The sequence below is a fragment of the Podarcis melisellensis genome (genome assembly GCF_964234715.1).
Source record: "Podarcis melisellensis genome assembly, chromosome: 8".
Lineage (NCBI taxonomy): Eukaryota > Metazoa > Chordata > Lepidosauria > Squamata > Lacertidae > Podarcis > Podarcis melisellensis.
This window is the reverse complement of record NC_138540.1, coordinates 74,363,764-74,387,618: the sequence shown is the minus strand read 5'-3', so window position 1 is coordinate 74,387,618 and position 23,855 is coordinate 74,363,764. Positions and strand designations below refer to the sequence as shown.

The window sequence follows — 23,855 nt, the reverse complement described above, 5'->3', positions numbered from 1 at the left end:
CCAGAGCGAAATCTACACTTGCTGGTTTCTGCAAATCAAACCACAGCTAAAGACACAGGAGGAAGCCAGGGCATTAATTCTTATCTCCCCCTGGCCAGCTGGCACTATTATAAATAGATCTAACTGCTAGGAGCAGGGTAAGGAGTGGAGGCAGTGGACCAGATGTCTGCCCCATCAGCTTGAGGTTCCCAAACCTGCTCAGATGCTTTCCTCATTGTAGCTTCTTTATTATAAAATCATAGAATTGTAGAGTCATCTAGCCGCAAGGGTCATCTAGTCCAACCCCCTGCAATCTTTGGCCCAAATGGGAATCGAACCCAAGACCTTAAGAATCTCATGCTCTACCGCCTCTTCCGCTGAGTCAACATCAATACCCATTGGCGCTTTTTTTGGGGGGGGGGGAGATTTTCATTAAGCATTTGTGGTGGATATTTGTTTTTCCCAAATACTTCCATTTGATGTAAATTTAGAAAGCTTACTCAAGGTGCTTCCAGATTGTGTACCCTAAATTTGAGGTTGCATATAAATAATGTGGGTTAAAGCCATCTATTACCCTGGGACAACAAATCCATTTTTAAAAAATATATATAAAGGAATCAGAGTTATAGCCAATGTTAATCTACTAACATAGGCTCATTAATTTCGATGAATCTACTCTGAATGGAATTCAGTGGGGTACAACCCAGACTTGGTGGGATTGGGGAAGAGTGCCGGGAAATGCATTGACAAGTGAGAAATGAGTGAGTTATTACTGGGAACACATATAAACACTTGACAAACAAATCAGGGCGAAGGCAGGATGAATGCTTGTTGTAATATGACTCCCCAAGAAAGTTCAGGATGGATGCTGAATGGTCTAACCTCCACATAAGTTCTTTTGCAAGAATATTGGGAGGAATAAATAGGCTGTGTGTGGGAACCTTCTGTTAAAGAGAAAGTCACATCCAAGAAGACTGATTCAAATGCCAGAAAAACTGCTTTTCTCCCAAAATTTGCATGGGGTAGAGATAGAGCCACATATCAAGGGAAGGAGAAGAGAGAGGTTCCATTGCTTGCTATGACTTTGCAGGGAAGTCTGCTGGGAGCAAAATTAGACCTCTTGATTCTAAATACAAACCCATGCTTCCACCCTTATAACCAGGCTGTCTTTTAGGCTTCAGAATCTGTGTGCACATATATATATATTCTTGCTGCCACAAGGTAAGCAAGATAAACAGAAGAATCACAGAAGTCTTTTGCTAATACAAAATATACGAAAGATGGAGGCATATCATTTAATTCATAGACCTTCCTTTTAGCTTGATGAATAGAAGATCACTGGCTTACTCATTCCTTATCTTTAACCCAGCTACTGAAGGAATAATAATATTGTTCATCATTATGGCAGATCAAGTTGATGGACTATGCCAAAATGGCGAAAATGACTGGAAGGATCAGAAATCAGGAAGACCAAAATTGTAATAAGGAATGGGGGAAATTTATAATCTATATTAAAAACCATTGTAAACAGCTAAAAATAATAATTAGTGGGATTGTAATAACAGTTGTAGTTTAATGCTGAATTTTAGACACAAGGAAGATGCAAAACATTTGGATTATTATAGAATACGCAGGAGGAAAGGACTAATAATAGGACCCACAAATGGGAGGCGGGAACACCAGGAGATTCTGTGGAATCTTATTTCTATATTGTATATTTATATGTTATTGTAAAATTTTAATTTGAAAAAACAAATAAATAAATTTACAAAATAATTATAATAATGTTCATCATCATTCTTAACTGGTAATAGCAGCATACATTAAGCTAATATGATACTTTAATCATCCTTCTCCCACCAATTGGAGTTTCTTAACCACCTTGCCAGACTTATAACAATATCAGTTTTGTCATTAAAGTTGCTGTGCATCCGGAATTTCCCAGACATAGCGGGTTTTCGGTTCATGTCAGAAGTGTAGATCTCAGCAAATTTCAGTAAAGATAGCTCAAAAACCCTTAGGGATTTTGCAAAGAAAGATCAACAACTTTGGCCAAAAAGACAAACAGAAGTTCAACAACTTTTGTGTCCGGATTTTCACTTTTTAAAATATGGCAGCCCTACATTATATTCAATTCCCCCCAGCTCCAACTCGCCCCAGTGCAGGCTGTGTCTCTGTGCCCCAGGTGTCATCTGAAGTGGAGGCACAGTCTTTTCTTCATGCTCCTGTTGACACAGCCCTATCCAAGGCGAAAGCCAGCCCACCTGTCAGGAGAGAAAAGGGGCTGGTTAGGGCAACAGGGGGAGCAGAATAAAACTCCATCCAAGATATCTGGACTGCTGACCTCGCTTCCTCATCCGTGAGGTCACAAACCTGCCATTCTAGAGGGCAAAATATATTCTCTTCCACAGAACTACATGGTTCATTTTGAATCTTCTACAGGGAACACACACCTGTTTTCATCTGTGTTCAAATGGACACACTGTAGAGCATCCCCAAACTGTTCTGAGTTAAATAACGCAGCAGACTACTCTACACAAAGGTAAATCTTTAAATAAAGATGTACATTTCCAGCATTTCCCATTCAACAATACTCACCAGTTATAAGGAAGAGAGGAAAGGTGGCCCAGCCCAAGCCAAAAGCCCATCCATAATACCAGGAAGAATTGCTGATTACTGCTGCTGTCTGCCCTGTGTAGATGGCCATGCCAATCATGACACAAAGAGCTAGGAAGAAAAATATATCAGGGTATCAAGTTACTTGTTAGTTAAATCCTTGATGCTGAGCTGGAAGCTACAGTTAGTGCAAAATGGAGAGGATCAACTACTCATTGAAGTGGAATATGACCGACATATATACTGTGGCTGAAAGAAATGCACTGGCTGCCAATCAGCCCCTGTGCAAGGTTCAAAATTAGTGTACAAAGCCCTATGCAGTTGTTTGGCTATCCTTTTACAGTATGTGTAACATATAATAAAAAGGTAAATGTGCCATCACTCTGCAGTTCACTTGAACAGAGACAGGTGGCGATCTAATATAGAGTGTGATGAGAGGTGGTAGATGGGTGGCCTAAGTGAAATTTAGAGGGACAGCTGGAACAGGTGGCAGCCACTGCCCTGCTCTGATGGCTCCTCTGCCAACCACCTGAGTGGCTCATACTCCCAGGATCCAGAGGCACAGATCTACCAGCAGTCCAACTGGCCATCTCCCAGTGTTGTTATTCCTGCCAGGCAAATTCCTCAGCCCAATTAGCTGTGGCAGCATGAGATGAAAGAGGGAAGGTTTTAGAAGCAAGAAGGGGTGTGTGGTTTTCATTCAATGGAAGCCACTGCTTCCCACAGTGTGGCTTTTGAAGCAACCCCACACGGCTGCTTTCTTACTCCAATATAGCAAGTGAAAAACAGCCGCCCTGGCAGGGCTCTGAAAGCCCTTGCATCCTCCTCCCTATCTTTTGTAACTCTGAAACTGGAGGTGGAGAGTGGGGAGGGCATTGCTTTGCACCCTTAATCATATCCATCGATTTCAGTGGGTCTATTCTGAGTCTAACTTAGTTCTGCCAATAGTGTTTTGTGAAATTGGGTTCTCCTCCCAGAGAGCATGTGTTGCGGTGAGGTCACTACAACTGACTCTCTGTTTCTGAGGTGGCTATGTTTGGATTGCCACAGCTACCCAATTGGTCCCTTGGAAGCAGGGGACCTGTTCCAGCCAATGGGGTTGCAGAAATTGCTTCCAAGGAATAGATATATACCACTGTACATTGCGTTGAGATTCTTCTGTTTCGCTTCATCCACCGGATCACCCGCCCACCCTCCCTATACAGTGGTACCTCAGGTTAAGAACTTAATTCCTTCTGGAGGTCCGTTCTGAAACTGTTCTTAACCTGAAACACCACTTTAGCTAATGGGGCCTCCCACTGCCACCGCACCGCCACCACATGATTTCTGTTCTCATCCTGAAGCAAAGTTCTTAACACAGGGTACTACTTCTGGGTTAGCAGGGTACTAATTCCTGGGGTTTCAGGGGCTTGGGCGTAGTGTGGACGAAGATGTTCAGAACCCCCATGATACCTGCAATGAGGCTGGCTATAGCTGAGCTCTTGGTCTTGGAGATGGAGCGAAGTTGGAAGGAAAAGAAGTTGCCACAAAGGCCAATGCAAGAGATGGCTCCAGCAATCACCCCGAAGAACATGAAGGTTCGGGTAGCATCGAGGTAAGCTTTCAGGAAGGACGGAAGAGAAAGAAACAAGGTTAAATGCATCAACAAAAAAATATTTAAATACATTGAGGGCACAATTTCCTGGTAGTCTGTAGTAGCTGAAGCTGGGTGCAGGGCAGGGAGTCAAGTGAAGTCAGGAACAGGCATAAAAGCAGGGAACCAGGGTGGGTCAGGAGCTCAGGCAAGAAAGCAGGACAGGATTCAGGCAGGAACTAGCAACCAACAATGTTGCTCCCGCAATTTGGGAATGGAGCTGGCTGGCTTTTATCTGCAGCTCAGGAGAGGCTGGAGGGTTACGGGACCCAGAGGCAACCTCGGCTCTCTCTACAGGGCTGAGAGTGGAGCACCTGCAGGCAATGGGTCCCCCATCACCTCAGGAGCCAGAGCAGACTCAGCTGATGCCTGCACCTGAAGATCCAGCACAGGTGAGGACCCTTCAGGCTCATGCCCCAGCCCTGGCTCAGCTGGTTCTGGAGGCGGGGAATCCTGTGCAGGCTGGGATCCCTCAGGTTCAGCATCCGAGTCCGAATCCCAGGCCATCACAGTGCAATCCAAAGCACTCCCAGGATCCTTTGCAACATGCAAGGTTGTATATAATGTAGAAGTTTCTTGGCAGACAAAACAAAAAAATGGCTTCCTGACAACATATATTAAAAATCAGAGGCAAGAGGGTTTTTTGGGTAGAAAGTGGGGACTCATCTACACTGGTCAATTATAACGTTAAAAATGTGTTCTAAAAATGTGACACGAGAGGGCATCATAGAGCAGTGATCCATCGTCAGTGGTAAACAGCATTGGGAGCTATATTTATTATAGTGTTTTTATAGCATTTTTCATATCTGTGTAGATCCAGCCTCAGTGGTAAGAACTACCATCGCCTTTTAATTTTTAGCTACCTATCCACAGCAGCCATTTTGTGCTGGCGTCCAGGGTTGAGGAAGGATCAACTGCCCCCCCCCGCCGCATACCTTAGAAATGAACATCAGTTCAATCAGCTTTGGAATACCGCACCTTAAGTACTCCTAGCACAAGACAGAGAAGAACTTACCTGGTACTTCAAATATAAATAATGAAAGACAAGTATTCAGTGGAAACGTAATACGGCAAGCTACCCAGAGGCCACTGTTCTCCTTGTCACTTTGCATCCAGTAGTCTGAGCCCAGGGCGACGAGGAGGAGGACAAGGCTGATGAAAGCACAAATCACAGCGCTGATCTGCAGTATATGCATTGTGAGAACGGTCAGATCTGTGACTGAGGAGCACAATAGGGATGATGAACCTGGGGAAAGGAGTCATCCACATTATTCCACATCAGTTGCAGTTTGTGTTCAGGTGTGCTTTAAAGATGCACATGTGCTCAGAGGCTTGCTGCAGATTGTGCTGTCCTGAACAGAAGAGGTTTTCAGGCTGCTCAGACTATGACAGGCATTTAGAATTTATATATTCTGGGTTCTGAGGGCAGTTTGCAAATTTTAAAAAAATGGGATCTCCTTCCCCACCCTGTTCCCCACCCTGCAGCGGCAGAGACAGAGAGGCAACAGGGTGCTCCCTGACCGCTGCCGCCATCGCTCGGAACAAGTGCCAGCTCATTCTCCTTCCTGAGCTCAGTGGTGGCAGCACTGGCATGGGAAATAGGGACATTGTGGGATCAAAGCAGTAGCCAGGCAAGGGAAGAAACCACGAATTAAATATAAATTATTAACAGATATAAAGGAAAGAGGGGGCTTCGCCTTGCCGGATCTGAAACTCTATTATGAAGCCTCAGGTTTATGTTGACTAAAAGAATGGATGACATTGAAAAATACAGATATATTGGATATAGAAGGATGGGACAACAGATACAGATGGCATGTTGGATGGCACACATACAGTGGTGCCCCGCAAGACGAATGCCTTGCAAGACGAAAAACCTGCTAGACGAAAGGGTTTTTCCGTTTTGGAGGCGCTTCGCAAAACGAATTTCCCTATGGGCTTGCTTCGCAAGAAGAAAGCCCATAGGGAAATCTCCGGGGACCTCTTTTAAATGCTGGCGGTGGGGAGCAAAGCCTTTCCCCCCCCTCCGGCCTTCAGAAGAGGTCCAGGAAGGCCGGCGGGGGCCGAAAGGCTTTGCTCCCCACCGCTAGCATTTTAAAAGCAGTCCGGGATAGCAGGGAAGCGCTTCCCGCTATCCCAAATGGCTTTTGAAGGCAGGCGGGGGGGAGCAAAGACTTTTGCCCCCCGCCCGCCTTCAGAAGAGGTCCTGGACCTCTTCTGAAGGCGGGCGGGGGGCAAAAGTCTTTGCTCCCCCCCCCCCGCCTGCCTTCAAAAGCCGTCCGGAGGCGTTTAAATCGCCCCGGGACAGTCCTGGACCTCTTCTGAAGGCTGGCAGGGGGCAAAAGTCTTTGTCCCCCCTGCCTGCCTTCCCGGGGGCTTTTAAATCGCCCCGGGACAGTGGAGAATGTCCCGGGGTTTTTTAAAATGCTGGCGGGTGGCAGCGAAGGCTTCACTGCCCCCCGCCAGCATTTTAAAAAACCCCGGGACAGTGGAGGCTGTCCGGGGCGATCTTAAAATGCTGGCCGGCGGCAGCGCTGTCGCCCGCCAGCATTTTAAAAAACCTCGGGACAGGGGAGAAGTCCTCTGCTGTCCCGGGTTTTTTTAAAAATGCTGGGGGTGGGAAGAAAAGCCCTTGTCCGCCCCCCCCCAGCCTTCAGAAGAGGTCGGGGGACAGACTGTCCCCGGACCTGGTCTGAAGGCGGTTTCCATAGGAACACATTGATTGATTTTCAATGCATTCCTATGGGAAACCGTGCTTCGCAAGACGAAAAACTCGCAAGACGAAAGAACTTGCGGAACGAATTAATTTCGTCTTGCGAGGCACCACTGTATCTAGGCTACGATAAAGCAAAAGTACATAGGGGGGTTTTAAACCATGTAATTCGAAAATCTCTACACACAATATGGGTCAGATATAAAGACTTTGTATATATAAAGACACCTTGGTGGCTTTCACCAATGGAGGTCTTTTCAGTAAAGATAAAAAATATGGAACCAATTTGGGCAACATATAAAGAAAAACAAAGACAATTAAAACTGAAAAAATTTGAAGCAATTAGACATTATTGTACGGATTGGTTACAATAGCATGAATTAAAGATGTGTTTAAATTAAATAAGAAAATTGTATTTGAAAAGCAAATATCAAAATTAGAAAAGGAATTATTACAAAAAAAGAAAATATTATCAAAAACATATAGATTATTGCTGGATTGGGAGGTAGAGGACGAGGAGATCAAAGAAGTGATGATCAAATGGGCAAAAGATTTTGGATATCCTATCCAGATGGAGGATTGAGAAAGATTGTAGCAAAAATTCACAGCCTGCTATAGATTAAAGGAAAATTTCATGAAAATGCTGTATAGGTGGTACATGACCCCCAGCAAATTGGCTAAAATATATAAATCAAAATCAAATGTTTGCTGGATGTGTAATCAGGGGGAAGGAACAATGTACCACATGTGGTGGAGTTGTGATAAAATAAAAAATATTTTGGAATACTGTCTATGACGAATTTTAAAAAATGTTTAGACAAACATTTGGGGGGGAAGACCCTGAAGCCTTTCTCTTAGGCATTATGCAAATCAATATCCCAAAGGAGAAGAAAAAGGTGTTCTTGTATGCTACAACTGCAGCAAGAATGTTTATTTGCAAAGTAATGGAAAAGGGAGACTACACCAACAATGGGAGAATAGCAAAATAAACTGTGTGAATATTTGGAATTGGCAAGAATGACAGCGGCAATAAGGTATCAACCCTACCAAAAACTTTTAAAAGAATGGGAAAGTGTAAATTCCTATTTGGGAAAGCATTGTTCTCAGATCAAACCCTTGATATGTGTTGAATAAATTTCGCAAAGTCACAATTTAGATAGATAAGTTATATATTTTGTAACATAAAGATAATAAAGATAAACAACACAATTGAAAAGAAAAAGAAGATAGAAGATGCTTTAATGAGGTGGAGGGAAGTCACTGGGAAAGAATTATGAAAAAGATCTGGTTTATAAATATGTATAGTATATGTTAAAAATAAGAATTTGACTATGTATATGACTAACAATGGAAAAATCTAATAAAAAGCATTTTAAAAACAAAAGAAACAAATCAGTAGCCATGATTCCAGGATTCATGATTCCAGGATTGTCCCTGGACAATTGGGGCACTTGGAAGGTATGGTGGTTCTAGAAAAGAGCCTGGAAAGCCCATCAGTGTAGACCAGGGGTAGTCAACCTTTTTATACCTACCACCCACTAATGCATCTTTCTTGATGGTAAAATTTTCTTACCGCCCACTAGTGCTCGATGGAAGGAGGATTCAGCTTGTGTCATAGAACCCCCTACCTCCCACCTAGAATCCTAAAACGCCTACTAGTGGTACCGCTTGAATGCCACATGGGTGGTGGCAGGGTCCTCTGCTCGCATCTGCAGTTGTGAACGGAAGATCCTCCACATGCGGCAGCAGCACGATGGCTGCTTGCACCGCCGAACTCGGGGGTGGCAGGGCAAGCTCCCCACCGGGTGCCTTCTTGTCACCCCCCAGACATGGCACCCAGGGTGCTCCATCCCCCGCCCCCATGCGATGCCACTGGCTACTACCACCTCCCTCCCTTCCACACCCCACCCCCTCTGTAGGTTTGTTCTGCCTCATGGCACTCCAACGTTTGCTGGTGCACGGATCCAGAGGTTGGGCATGGGTCTCTAGGTGTGGCCCTCTGTTACTGCCTAGTAACTCCAGCTCTAGTTGTCAAGCTGGTGACTAATTAACCTATACGATTTCTCCAAATGGGTCTCCTTCGCTTTTTGATGCTGGTTGCCTGCCATAGAGCAATAACCAAAGAAATACATTTGTGAGTTTTTGATGCACTTTTATAACTTTGCATGTAGATGAATGAGCAGCTATAGGGGTTATTGGTGGTTTCGTATGCCTCGCTCCCATAATCATTGACAGATATTTTAGGAAAAGAATTCTATGCCTGGTCTGGGGAGTTGCGGTGTCAAGCACACACACGCACACACACAACCTGCTCTCCTTCCCTCCTTCATTGCACACCCCTACTGCCTCAAACTACAATCGCCTAGCCTAATCTAGCCCTGCCCCACTTTGTTGGCTGATGGAATCAAAACAGAAGGGCAAGCAAGGGGGAGAGGGAAAACACGAAGGGAACCAAATAAATTGCTCTCTGTTCATTCAGGAGTCATTTCTGTCCATGGTGCCTGGCTCATGGCGAATAACAAAAGTGACCAACATTTACTCAATTTTCCAGTTCTTCCTGAAACAAAGGCACACATCTAGTCTGACCTAAATATTTCCTCCACTACAATCTTTTGTCTGCATAGTCACCATCTATCTTCCCCCATTTTTTTCTGCGTAACATAGGAAGCAGTCTTATATGTCTCACCATTGCTTCATCTAGCACAGTATTGCCTTACTCTGACTGGCAGCAGCTCCCCAAGGGCTCAGACTTTCCCCTGGGATCTGCTACCTCTTCCTTCTTTAACTAGAGATGTCAGAGACTGATCTTTCAACCTTCTGAATACCAAACAAGTTCTTTACCTCTATTTTCTCAGTCCCCTTTTTTTGCCCTTTATTATTTCCCTGTTGCCCTATTATTGAAAGGGCACAGGTTAGTGGCAGGCTCTAGCTTATATGGCCGCCTCCTGTGTTCTGTAAGTTTGTCTTTGTCTCCATACATCAGTGAGCAATTGTGTCCTCAATGCTGAAACACAGAGGCAGCATTCATGAGTAGTAGGCACTGACAGTTACAACCTCCACAGACTTGTGTCTGGTTCCTCTCTAAAAGCTTTATATCCTCTTCCCATAACTGCGTCTTACTGAGCAAAATATGCCGTAGGTCTGATCCAGATGGCCGTTTCTATGAAGTCATCAGCACTTTTTCTTGTCCCATGCATAGAAGGCACAGGTCTGAGCCCTATTCCCCTATCCCTGCTCCTTTTCCTGGGAAAACTTGCTCTTTTGCTTTAAATCTGAGCAAACGGCAAAACAGCAATCCAAAGAAAAGCCAAATTGCTGTTTGCTCTGATTGAAGGCTAAAGAGTTGTTTTGCCCAGGGGAAAGCAGGAGGACAAGAGGAAGTGTGGATAAACCCTCAGTTTTGCTGGATTGAACCCCTTGATATGTAAGCTGTCTATCAACCTATCCATCAGGGACTGGTGGCTTTGCCTATTTCCAATGCATGGCAGCTTCATGGGCACTTAAGAGATCCATTCTGTCCCATTTTCTGTAGATAACAAAAAGCAGCAACATTTCACATCTAAGTTGTATGCCCATTCCCCTAAAGTACACATTTTGTCCTCATCCATCCCACCCAACCAAATATAAATTCTGTATGCTCTGAAATGCATGTTTGCCATAAAATACACATTTTTGTACTGGAACCGAGCCACAAAATTCAAAGACATGTCTAATCCAATAGCTAGCTGTGCTCCAATATGCATACAAATCCAGGACTGCTTCACTTTAAAAAGTGGATCGAACAAATGTATCAGCAAAGTTGGCATCGTCGAAATTAGAACAAAGACGTTTATATGTAGTCCAGTGCAAAAATAAAATAAATTGCTTTTAGTCCCTCTGATTTGTTCCCTGTATCAAAATTCACCAAAAAATCAGCTACTGAAAAATTTCCCTTTCCCTCCCGCTTAAATCTAGAGATGTTTAATCCCACCTGGCTCAGAATGCCTTCCTCTTTTCTTCAGGTGAAGTCTTCACTCTGGAACAAGGGCCAGGCATGCTCTGACTCCACCACCTATGGGAGTGCACTTTTCCCCTCTGCAGAGGCGGGGGAACCTATTCGGAAGGTCCGCCCCCAGAGGCTGATGGATCCAGTGGGATTCCAAATGGTTCTGGGAGGTTTTCTGGCTGCTATGACTGGCGCCCATGTCGAAGCTCTGGGTGACCTCTGGAACACCTGAATGGCTCGGGCTTTGATAAAATCGCTCTGAGCGCCCTCTCCCACTTTGTGAAGCCCGTTTTGCCCCCGGTATACTCCAGAGGTTAGGATGAGGAAACAAGCTGGGAAATGGCTTGAACACAAGTGGAGGAAAGATTCATATGAATGCAACCAAACACTGGGACGCGGGTGGCACTGTGGGTCAAACCACAGAGCCTAGGACTTGCCGATCAAAAGGTTGGCGGTTCGAATCCCCGCAACGGGGTGAGCTCCCATTACTCGGTCTCTGCTTCTGCCAACCTAACAGTTTGAAAGTACACCAAAGTGCAAGTAGATAAATAGGTACCACTCTGGTGGGAAGGTAATCGCCATTTCCGTTCACTGCTCTGGTTCGCCAGAAGCGGCTTAGTCATGCTGGCCACATCACCCGGCTCCCTCGGCCAATAAAGCCAGATGAGCACCGCAACCGCAGAGTCAGTCACAACTGGACCTAATGGTCAGGGGTCCCTTTACCTTTACCTGAGAGGCAGTGAAGGCAGCAAAGAAGGCACACTTTGCTGCCTCCACTGCATCCTCATTATATGGTCAGGCAGAGCTTTTCTGGGGTGTATCCTGGCCCAAAGGAGGTGATAGAACCAACGGTAGCTCTTTGTGACTTGTTTGTGAAGCATTTTGAGAATAAAATCGCTTGCATCCACCCAAATCTTGGCTCTGCTGTTATAGCAGATGAATCTCATTGTGAGTGGCATCTGCATCTGCAGACATGTCCAGAGTGAAATCTACACTTGCTGGTTTCTGCAGATCAAACCACAGGAGGAAGCCAGGGCATTAATTATTATCAATTCCTGGGAGGCTGACACTATTATAAATAGATCTAACTGCTAGGAGCAGGGTAAGGAGTGGAGGCAGTGGACCAGATGTCTGGACCATCAGCTTGAGGTTCCCAAAGCTGCTCAGATGCTTTCCTCATTGTAGCTTCTTTATTTTAGAGTCATAGAATTGTAGAGTCATCTAGCCGCAATGGTCATCTAGTCCAACTCCCTGTAATTTTTGGCCCAAATGGTTCTCGAACCCAAGACCTTGAGATTAAGATTCTCATGCTCTACCAAATTATTCAGCTGAGTCAAGATTAAGCCCCATTGGCTTTTTTCTTTTTTAAAGGTTTTCATTAAAGATTGTGTGGGGGGGGGGGACATAGAGAAAGCAATATACAACAGTTTCCATCAAATATGAAGCATCTTTTTTAAACATAAGAATGAAAAGAAAGAAAAGAAAGAAGAAACAAGTAAAGAAAGGGGTTGGGAAGACCTTTGGTGCTCAGTCTATCAGCTTTACAGGCTTATGCAAAACCCTTGCTCCACAATAACGCTCAACTCTGCTACTTTCCGTACTTTTTAGTTGTCAAACCCAGGTATCACAAGTTCATTTTCCTTTTCATGCAAAAAGTCCATAAGGGTTTTCCAATCATGAGATTATTCCCCATTGCTGAGGAACAAGTGAGCCACCCCAACCTCTGCCACCACCCATTGCTAAATATTGTTGTTACTGTTTGTCAGAATAATTAGACTCTGCTAATTGTATCCTTTTAAGAAATGGAAAACAGCACACTTGAACATGACTAATGAGTGAGTCATCGAGGCTTGATCCATAGCTGTAATGGAAAAAAAACTGACAAAAGAAGGCAGAAAGAATGAAAAAACAAATTCTAGTGACTCATTCCATGAACACTGGAAAAGAAACCCAGATGGGCGGGGTAGAAATTAACTTAACTTAAATTAAATAATTGAATTGAATTGAATTGAATTGAAACTTATTTCATATTCATCTCAGAAAGGACGTAACTAGAGCCCACGCTCAACACTCAGAACATTACAGAGGGATCTCCTGGGATAAATGTTATACCATGTTTATTGCCGTATGAACCTGTACGAAACTGATTTACATCACAATTTTATTTCTTAATTTAAGACGTTTCTACCCCGCTTAATCATCTACCTTTTCAAGCAGTGGGCATTTAAAAAACACAACTTACGGGATGCAGGTATATCAAACAATAAAAGATGTATCATAAAACCAGCCACTACCTTAAAATGCCTAACAAAACAATAAAGTCTTATGTCATGCACCTGAAGTTCAAGGAAGTGCCTGCATATGTAATCTTGGCTGGGGGGAGAGCTTCACTTCCCTGGGCCCACTACAATGAATGTGCCGCTTATAGAAGCTGTGCTTCCCATGAGTTATGGAGACACTCCGTTTTACAAATCTGCACTCTAATGAAACAAAACAGGGAGTGAGAGGGGTCACTCTTTTATAGGGGTCCTGTGCCTTTGCTCCCATGTCATTCACAAGTATTTTGAGATATTTCAGATTGATGGGCATTTTGGCTGGGTGGGGGGTGGAGGACACACATTCCTGAGTATGGGGACTTGCACCCAACTGCTCTCTTCCCTTCCCTCCCTTCCCTCCTTCTCTCATTGGACATCTGCGTTGTCTTGAGCTGCAACTATCCTACACCCAACTTTGGTTTGCCTAGGAATTGCAACCTAACCTAATCATGTCCCACCTCTGCTGGCATATGGAATCAAAACAGAAAGGTAGGATAATAGGAGAGGAAGATAATTTTTTAAACCCTGTAAACAGTGCCAGATTTACATATAAGCTGAACAAGCTATAGCTTAGGGCTCCACACTCTTGGAGGCCCCCCAAAAAATTTAAAGGAAAAAAAACCTGGATGTACATTTCCAAAATATAAGATAAAAAAACAAATAAAATAAAACCTACATACAGCAACAGTGTTTTGTGTTGTGTAGGCTCCTATGATGTAAGCCTGCTAGCCTGCTCCCTAAAATATCACTGGTTTGCTCATTTCTATATAGAGGGTGCCTACATTCTGCAGGGACTGTTATGTACAAATGGCTTTAGATACCTGTTAGGTCCATAAATTACCATATAGCATATATTCAACACAAAAAACAGTGACACTGTGTTGTTGATGAAGGACAGCTGGACATATAAAGGGCCCCATTATCTTCAGTTGCTAAGGGCCTCATCAAACCTAAATCTGGCCCTGCTTGTAAAAGAACCTGCTGTTCTCTCTTTCAGGAATTGTTTCTCTCGATGATGTTCAGATCCTGTCATAGGATATAGGAAGTTGACTTAAATCAAATCAAATCAAATTGTTCCACGTTGCTCTGCATTTTCTACACTGAGTGCCTGATCTGCCTCTTTAAACACCATCAGCCCGCATCATAGATTTGTATAACAGCACTATAATACCTGCAGTTTTATTTTCAATTCTTTTCATAATGGTCCCTAGCATAGAATTTGCATTTTTCACAGCTGCCACATACCAGACTGACATCTTCGTTGAGCTATCCACTACCAACCCAAGGTCTCATTCCTGGTGTATCCCTGCCACTTCAGTGAACCTCATGAGCATATGTGTGAAATTAAGGTTTTCTTCCCCCGACATACATCGCTTTACATAAGTATATATTGAATGGCACTTGCCATTTTATCGTCTTTTCACTCAGTTTTGAGGAGTCCATAAATGGATGTTCATTTTATTGTGGGGAGGGGGAGATTTTGCACAGAGCAGTCACTAAGAGAAAAATAAAGCATTTCATTTCATTTTATTTTAGAATCTCTTTTTGTGAGATTGGTAATGTCAACATGGTTCACGGTCGCATATTTCTTTTTCCAAATAGTTTCACTGGAGGTAAATTTAACAGTGCTCAGTTGGGATGCCTCCAGATTGTTCCTGTTTCGTGGGAAGGAGTCAAGTACAGGCTGTAAATTTAAGTTTGTGCAAATGAAGTGGAAGAAAGTGCTTGGTAGCCCTGACACTACAAATTCACTTTAAAAACAGAAACAGAGAGTTCATTTTTTCCCAAATAATATTTATTATTTTCAGTAGATAAACATAGTAAAGAAATGAAAGATTAACAATAATAAAAACAAACAAAAAAGAAAAGAAAAAGAGGAAAAAAGAAAAAAGATACATACAACATATTACCACTTAATTAATTAAAATTAAGTACCATCCATCTTCATAAACATAGTATTTGACTTCCTCAAATCTCTTCCATTCGAATTTCTTAGTAATTATATGTAGAAGTTTCCAATAGCAGTGTTTCAAAAGACCATATCACAGTCCTATTCATGTTACATAGCTTTCCTTATCGTACATTTTCTTATTTATAAATTTAATTCCATTTTAATCCTAGGCCTAATTGTTTCTTTCACTGGGAGAATCTGTGTCCAGAAAGAAGAGGAACATCAAGAAGACTGGAAGAAATTTAAAGACTATTTGAATAAATATTGTAATATTAAAGATATGTAACCACTTGACAGAAACAGAGAGTTCTAATTGATGCTACTCCTTTAGTGTAGATCCACTGAAATTAATGGCTGTGACTAACCTAGGTCATGGGTCTACTCTGATTAGGAATTAGTTGGCTACAACCCTTAGGTTGACGAGGGGGGGTGCATGGACAAGTGGTGTGTTTATGTGTGTGGAGAAGTGATTAACGGGAAGACATATAAACATCCAACAGTGATGAAGGCAGGATGACTGCTGATTGTTGCATGACTGCCCCATAAGCAAATCAGAATGGATGCTCAAGAAAGACCAGACACAGTCTAACCTTTGTCTAACCCATTTTCTGCAAGCACACCTGGATGAATGCTCAACAAGTAGGTTGTCTAGGGGAACATTCTGTTAAAGAAAAAGTCACATTCAGGTCTACCGGTAATTAAAATGCCCCGAAGGAGCTTGGCAAGAAGAACCATTTTTCTCAAAGGACTTGCATGTTTGAGAGACAGACAGAGGAAGGCCTATCAAGAGATGGAGAAGAGGGAGGTTCTATTGCTTCTAATGACTTTGCAGGGCTGTCTTCTGGCTGCAGAACCTGACCTGATTCTGAATCGAAAGCTGTGTTTCTGTCTTCATATGCAGGCTGCCTTTCAGGCATGGGAATCTTTGGGTCCATTTTAAATATATTATTCATCATTAAAACCACAAGATATAGGAGAAAAACAGGTGAATCACAAAGGTCATGTGCTCATACAAAATGTGAAGGCAATACCGCAAAGCATATAATTTACTGCATAGCCATAGGCTATTCCTTTCTGCTGGATGCATAGAAGATGTCTGGTCTATTCATTCCTTATCTTTAACCCAGCCACTGACTACTGTTCATCACTATTCTTCATTAATAATAGTTGCATATGCTAAGCAAACAATATCTTGGATATACTCTTTAATCTCTTTTTTAAAAAAATTAATGTCACCATTTGGGCAAGGAATGATTTCCTTCTAATCCAAAGTTAGCCTGTCTTTTGCTTTCCTAAGTCAGAAAGGTCAGTGGTATGGGATGCTGGGAGTTGTGTCTTTTGTTGGTAGTTCTGTTCCACAGTACTGAGTTAATAGATTGCAATTTGTGGTGAAGGGACTACGTTGCTGTTTCTTAATCCTATTGCTATTATATAATGCATCAGTTTCGTCATGAAAGTATAGTTATTTCCTTCAGGTCCAGCTTGTCTTGGTGCAGGCTGTGTTTGCATCCCACGTGATCAACATAGCTCCAGGTGTCATCTGAAATGGTAGCAGAGTCTTTCCCTCATGTTCATGCTGACCCATCTAAGAGGAAAGCCAGTGCACCTGTCAGGAGAGAGAAGGAGCTGAATCGGGCAATTGGCAGAGGAGAATCAAACATCACCCAAGATATTCTGATCATTGACCCCAAGATTCCTTCTCTTGCTCAAAGATGGGAACATGCTCTGATCCTCAAACCCCTGCCATTCTAATGGACGGACATATACCGTATTGGCCTGAATATAAGCTGCACTTTTTTTTTCCAAATTCCAACTGTGAAAAGTTAAAGTGAGGCTTAAATTCAGGACCTTACAAAAATTGGCTTTCACAAAATCGCTGCTGAAACAGACATACGGTAAAACGGAAGGGAAAAAAATGTTGTATTGCCAATTTGAGACTGTTGTGCAATTAATTCTAATGCCATTTATCACTTTCCCCATATCTTACAGTGCAGTATTGATTTTTTAAATTTGCATTTATGGTGCTACAGTGTTTAACCCACTTGCAGGTCCTGTCTAGTACCCGTAGGATTTTCTTCTACATTTGCCATTTACGGGTGTGAGTGCCTGTGGAATTTTAAGGGAGCGGCTTATATTCAGGTATTGTCTTTTTCTCTCTCCCCCCCCCTGAATTTTAAAGGTGCGGCTTATTTGTGGGTGTGGCTTATATTCGGGCCAATACGGTATTTTCTTCCACAGAACTACATTCTTTGCACATTTTAAGACTTTTGCAAGGGACAAGCCCTAGGTGGAAATGGAGGTGTCTAGGGATAGGTGGATCAGCCTAGTTCTGGCCTGTTACATTAGTATGTAAATTGTTTATTTAAATTATGCAAAAAACATATTAAAAATGTATTCACGACATGTATTAGTTCAATGTATACATTTCTAAATGAATTTGATCATAAAATGCTTATATTGAAGCCAAGACGTCCCTCCCCAAGCCATTGACACCAAACTGGGAGGGGTAGCAAATGCTGCAGAGAACACAATCAGAATTCAAAATGACCTTAAAGGATTGGCGAACTGGGCGCAAGCTAACAAAATGAATTTAAATAAGGACAAGTGAAGTTCTCCACTTAGGCAGGAACAACCAGATGCACAAATATAGGATGGGGGACACCTGGTTTATTAGCAGTACATGTGAAAGGGATCTAGGGGTCTTAGTAGATGACAAGCTTAAAGGAGTCAACAGTGTGATGCAGCAGCAAAAAAGCTTACACTATTCTAGGGCTGCATCAAGAGAAGTATAGTGTCCTGATCAAGGGAAGTACAGTGGTACCTCGGGTTACATACGCTTCAGGTTACAGACTCCGCTAACCCAGAAATAGTACCTTGGGTTAAGAACTTTGCTTCAGGATGAGAAATCGCGCGGCAGCAGCAGGAGGCCCCATTAGCTAAAGTGGTCTTGAGGTTAAGAACAGTTTCAGGTTAAGAACGGACCTCCGGAACGAATTAAGTTCTTAACCCGAGGTACCACTGTAATAGCACCACTCTATTCGCCTTGGTCAGAGTACACTTGGAACACTGTGTCCAATTCTGGGCACCTCAGTTTAAGAAGGATGTTGAAGAAGCTGGAACGTGTGCAGAGGAGGGCAACCAAGATGATCAAGGGTCTGGAAATTAAGCCTTATGAGGAGCTGAGTATATTTAGCCTGTTAAAGGGGAGACTAAGGGGAGATATGATAGCCATCCTCAAATATCTTAAGGGCTGTCATATGGAGGAGGGAACATGCTTGACTTCTCCTGCACTGGAGGGTATGCCTCAAACCAGTGGCTTCAAGTAAGGAGATTCCAACTAAACATTCAGAAAAACTTTTAACAGTAAGAGCTGTTCGGCAGTGGAACAGACTCCCACAAGAGGTGGTAGACTCTCCTTCCTTGGAGGTTTTTAAACAGAGGTTGGGTGGCCATCTGTCATGGATGCTCTAGCTGAGTTTCCTGCATAGGAGGGGGCAGGACTAGATGACCTTTGGGGTCTTTTCCAATTCTAAGATTCTACGATTTCATGTGACATATCAGCCAGAAGTCCACTTGAGGATCCCAATTCAGTTTCTGCTCTCCCACACTACGGAAGGAAAGGATGGCAAAGCCATTAGTAAAGATGTCCACCCTGAACACACACGATCCTGGAAATACTCAGACAGTGTTGACTTTGATCATAAGAAGCTGCCTTATGCAGATATTTTCCTTGGTCCATATATAAGTCATTGGGCAGAAGTAGATGCTCCTCCCCACCCCACCTACACCTGTTTTTATAAGTTTTCAAAGGGTTGCACTGTGGGGTAAGGCAAAATCAATTTGCAATGAGCTGCTATTTTTGGAATGAAAACAGTTTATCAAGGAGCGGTTTAATGGGTCAAAAAATAGATCTAGATTGCCTGTGGACTTCTTAGGGGGTGGGGAAAGTACTCGGTATCTAGAAGAAAAAGAAGAAGAGTTTGGATTTAATATCCCGCCTTTCACTCCCCTTCAGGAGTCTCAAAGCGGCTACCAATCTCCTTTCCCTTCCTCCCCCACAACAAACACTCTGTGAGGTGAGTGGGGCTGAGAGACTTCAGAGAAGTGTGACTGTGTGACTGGCCCAAGCTGCATGTGGAGGAGCAGAGACGCGAACCCGGTTCCCCAGATTACATGACTACCGCTCTTAACCACTACACCACACTGGCTCTCTAGAATAATGAATATACAGCTAAAGTCTTTGGAGGAGTTTGTAAGGAAAAAGGCCAATGAATTCCAAATTGCTGAAGTTTTGTACAAATGCACTTCTGTAGTCTGGAAATCCTGTCTACCTACTCAGGTCAAACTTGATTCAGATGGTTTTTCCTGCCCTTCGAGCTGAATCTGGGGGAACCTGATTCCTTCAGAGGGTAGGTAAGAAGGGAGAATGACATTTCTGAATTGTTTTCAATGCAAAACATACAGAAGTAATCCATGCTTTCAGAAAAGCAGCACACCCAGGGGATTGGTTCACATTCCGCCCTCTTCCTCTTTTGCTGAGAGTGGAATCAAGTGTATGGCATGTCACACCCGGAAACTGTCCAATATGTGAACCTCTACCCACAGCCAATGTGGCACGCCGCCAGGGGCACGACTACGTGATGGTGCTAAATGTGTAGATCAGCCCCAGACTGTTCTGTAATGAAAGAATGCAGCTGGGAACTCTGTGTGAAGGTAAACCTTCACCTTCACACAGAAATGAAGACATACATTTTCAGCATATCCCATTCGACAAATACTCACCAGTCATAAGGAAGAGAGGAAAGGAGGCCCAGCCCAAGCCAAAAGACCATCCATAAGGGGCATTTCCTTCTGTCTGCCCTGTGAAGGTGGCCATGGCAATCATGACGCAAAGAGCTATTAAGGGGGGGAAATGCATTAGGATATTAGATTATGTATAAATCAAATCCTGGAAGATGACCAGGAAAATTCAGCTTGTACAAAATGGAGAGGCTCAGTTGCTCACCAAAGCCAAACATCACCATCAAATTATGCTGCTGCTGAAAGATGTGCGCTGGCTGCCAATTAGCTGCCAGGGTAGGCTCAGGGTGCGGTTATTGGTGTACAAAGTCCTAAGCAGTTAGGAACCAGCATGTTTAAAGGATTAACTCACCCCCTACATTGCAAGCTGACCATTGTGTTCTGCAGGAGACGGCATCCAGCCGGCCCCAACCTATAAGGAGGTTCGTTCCACATTATGTCAAAATTGGGCCTTTGGTGTGGTGACCCTTGGAAATCCCTCCCACTACATATCCTCAAGCACCTTCTCTCTTGTCTTTTTAGTGCCTGGTAAAGATGTTCCTCTTTCAACAAGCCTACTAAAATCTTTATCTCAGCTGGTATCTATACTGGATCTGAATGATTCGATATGCAGATGCTGTTGTTTTAAACAAATTTTTATATTTACGGTTGTTATTTTTCAAATTGTTTTCATATGCCGTTGTTTAACTGTCTTTATATGTGTAACATGCAATAAAAAGATAAGTGTGCCATCACTCTGCAGTTCACTTGAACACAGACAGGTGGCGATGTAATGTACAGTGTGATGAGAAGTGGTGGGTGGGTGGCCCAGGTGAGATGTAGAGGGACAGCCGGAACAGGTGGCAGCCACTGCCCTGCTCTGCTGCCCTCCTCTGCCTGCCAGCCCAGAGGTTTATTCTCCCAGGACCCAGAGAACCAGGCTGGTCAGCACAGCTAGTGGCCACCTTCCTGTGCTGTTCCTCTTCCCAGGCAAATTCTTCATCCCGCTTGGTTGTGGCAGCATGAGGTTAAAAGGGGAAAGTCTTAGAAGCATGCTATACTCAAGAAGGGGGATGTGGTTTTCATTCAATGGAAGCCACTTCTCCTTGCAGTGTGCCTTTTAAAGTCAACCCACATGGCTGATTTCCAACTCCAACATAGCAAGTGGAAAGCAGTTGCTCTGGGGAGGCTTTGAAAGCCCTTTGCACTCCCACTTCTACTTTGTAACTCTGAAACCAGGGATGGAAAGGGCTGGGGTTGCATTGCACCTTTTAACCAGATCCATCAATTTGAGTGGGTCTACTCTGAGCATATGCCTGTTGTCTTTGTCCATGGAGGAGACTCTTGAGAGTCCCATGGACTGCAAGAAGATCAAACCTCTCCATTCTTAAGGAAATCAGCCCTGAGTGCTCACTGGAAGGACAGGTCCTGAAGCTGAGGCTGCAATACTTTGGCCACCTCATGAGAAGTGAAGTCTCCCTGGAAAAGACCCTGATGTTGGGAAAGATGGAGGGCACAAGGAGAAGGGGACGACAGAGGACGAGATAGCTGGACAGTATTCTCGAAGCTACCAGCATGAGTTTGACCAAACTGTGGGAGGCAGTGGAAGACAGAAGTGCCTGGTGTGCTCTGGTCCACGGGGTCACGAAGAGTCAGACACGACTAAACAACTAAACAACAACAGCAACAACTCTGAGTATAACTTAGTTCCGCTAATAATAGTTTGTCAGGTATATACATCTGAGTTCTGGGGTTTGAGGAGCTTGAACTGACTGTGGAATCAGATGGTTATGATGCCCAGGTTACCTGCAACAAGGCTGGCTACAGCTGCGGTCTTGGTCTTGGAGAGGGAGCCAAATTGAAAGTCAAAAAATTTGCCAATAAGCGTAAGGCAAGAGACAGCTCCAGCAATCATCCCGAAGAACATGAAGGCTCGGGTAGCATGGTAGTAACCTTTCAGGAAGGAAGGAAGAGAAAGAAAGAAAGAAAAGGATTAAATATATCTATGGGATTGAACAATAGGACTCATTCATGTATTAAAAATAGCAAAGACAGTACAGAATACTGTCAACTGTTCTTTTTTGTTGTTGCCCATAGCATCCATTTTATGGCGGTACCGACATAAACTTTACCAAGATATGCGTACCAGCATACACACCCACACCCACAAACACACAGAGTAAAGGTCTTAACTCTAGTCACACTGGGCTCTCAGGCAGTTGAAGAACCATGAACTGCCTCACACACTGCTGTGTACCTTAGAAATGAAAGTCTCTTCCTGTTTTGAATACCATACATTGAGTACTCCTAGCAGGATGCATGGGGTGTTGTGGAAGAACTAGAACCTCCGGTGGCAGACACACTGTGCTCTTTTTGGGATAGTCTGTCCACTTTTAATAATAAATAAGAATAAGAATAAGACAGCCAAGCTCTCCTTGGTGCCCCACACTAGGCCAACACATTCAATGCCGGAGATTGATGGTGATGGCAGAGCCCTGAAAGAGCAACCCTCCCAGATTAACAATGCTACAAACAGTCCGCGATTGGTGGAGGATGGAGAAACCTGGAGGTGTTATCTCATGCAAGGTAACTACTTCGCCTTCGTGCACCCAGGTCACACAAACCAGGTCAACCCTCTTCAAGATAAAGAAGTCTTGCAAGGTGGTGGTTTTATTGCCTATGGACCTGGCATTGCACAGCACCAATGACAGAGGTGGGTAATCCCTGCTCACCCTACCCATGTCCCTTGGGATGGGGCATAGATTGGAAGGGGTTCGAGCATCACCACATCTCAAAATCCTTCGCCGATAATATCTAACCCCACCACCGTTCCTCCCTTGTCCTTCGATGGTGGCAATCCCAGACCCCACGCTAGCCTCCCCTATAAAGGAATGATATCCCCTCACTAACATAACATCCCTGGGCCAAGTCTCCCAAATCGAAAAGGTATAATATTGAGATGAAAAATCAGCAGGACAAACATCTCCTGTAGGTAAAACCCATCCAGCCACACCCCAGGTAGCGAGGGGAGCTAACTGTCAATCCCTCTCTCCCTCATGAGGTAGCCAGGGGGCTATTAACTCTTTCTGTGCCTTTGGGAGTATTAATGAGGCATGTGCTGTAAAATGGGGTTCACTAGCGAGCAGAGAGCCAGATTCATGTTCAGAGACTCCGTCCGGCATCTCGCCAAAGATGCAGTAGGGAAAGTCGGTCGTTCTCGTAAGTTTTAGGAGTATTAAGCAAAGGCTCTGGTATAGCCTGGGTGCTTGGTTTCAGCAATCTATCCATGGCATGAAGTTCTTTAGAAGTTGTTGCCATGAGAGTGTCAGGGTTGCCGGGTTCATCTTCTCCATCGCTTTCGCTTGGGAAAAGATCAGGAAATTGCACAGGTGTCTTTCTTCGAGATAAAGGGCTATTGGGCATATTTCAATATTGTGTTCCGGGCTCTAACATCCTTATGTTTTGAATTGAGATCTCTGTCTTTATACTCAGTAATCTCCTCGTCAGTTCTTCTAATTCTGAACTCACGGGTTTATCTTCCTCCTTCGTACAGGTAGTGTTTCTATTGTTTAATTTAGCTTCCCTTATCAATGTTTGCTTTGGTTCTCTGCCAGGGACCAGCTGCCTCACTGTCTCATCCTTGAAAACCCTTATCGGGTGAAGAAGGTGAGACCGCCATAAGATGTTTTTCATCTACATAAGTCGGGATGGAAGAGCTGGAGTTCTAAAAGTCATAAATAGGTGTGTGATGTTTCTTATGCTGGGCAGGAAATGGAAATTTTTCAGATCTACTTTTTGGTAATGGCAGTTCAAAATCTGAGATAAGGACGCCGTAATTAACCTGCAATTCATCCACCTGTACTCATTTCGATGAATCTCAAGCA

At 43.7% G+C, this 23,855-nt stretch overlaps 1 protein-coding gene across 1 annotated transcript in view; it reads right to left on the bottom strand.

Moving 5' to 3' along the window:
- Positions 1-15,049: 15,049 nt before the first annotated feature.
- LOC309375326 (protein NKG7-like) overlaps positions 15,050-23,855 on the bottom strand; it is a 56,659-nt gene continuing 47,853 nt past the window's right edge. The window contains exons 3-5 of the mRNA XM_081921022.1: positions 21,778-21,924; positions 19,975-20,088; positions 15,050-16,798 (exon numbers count right to left, since the gene is read on the bottom strand). Coding sequence (XP_081777148.1) covers positions 16,764-16,798; positions 19,975-20,088; positions 21,778-21,924 — 296 coding nt within the window. The 3' untranslated portion in view covers positions 15,050-16,763. The remainder of the gene's footprint in view (positions 16,799-19,974; positions 20,089-21,777; positions 21,925-23,855) is intronic.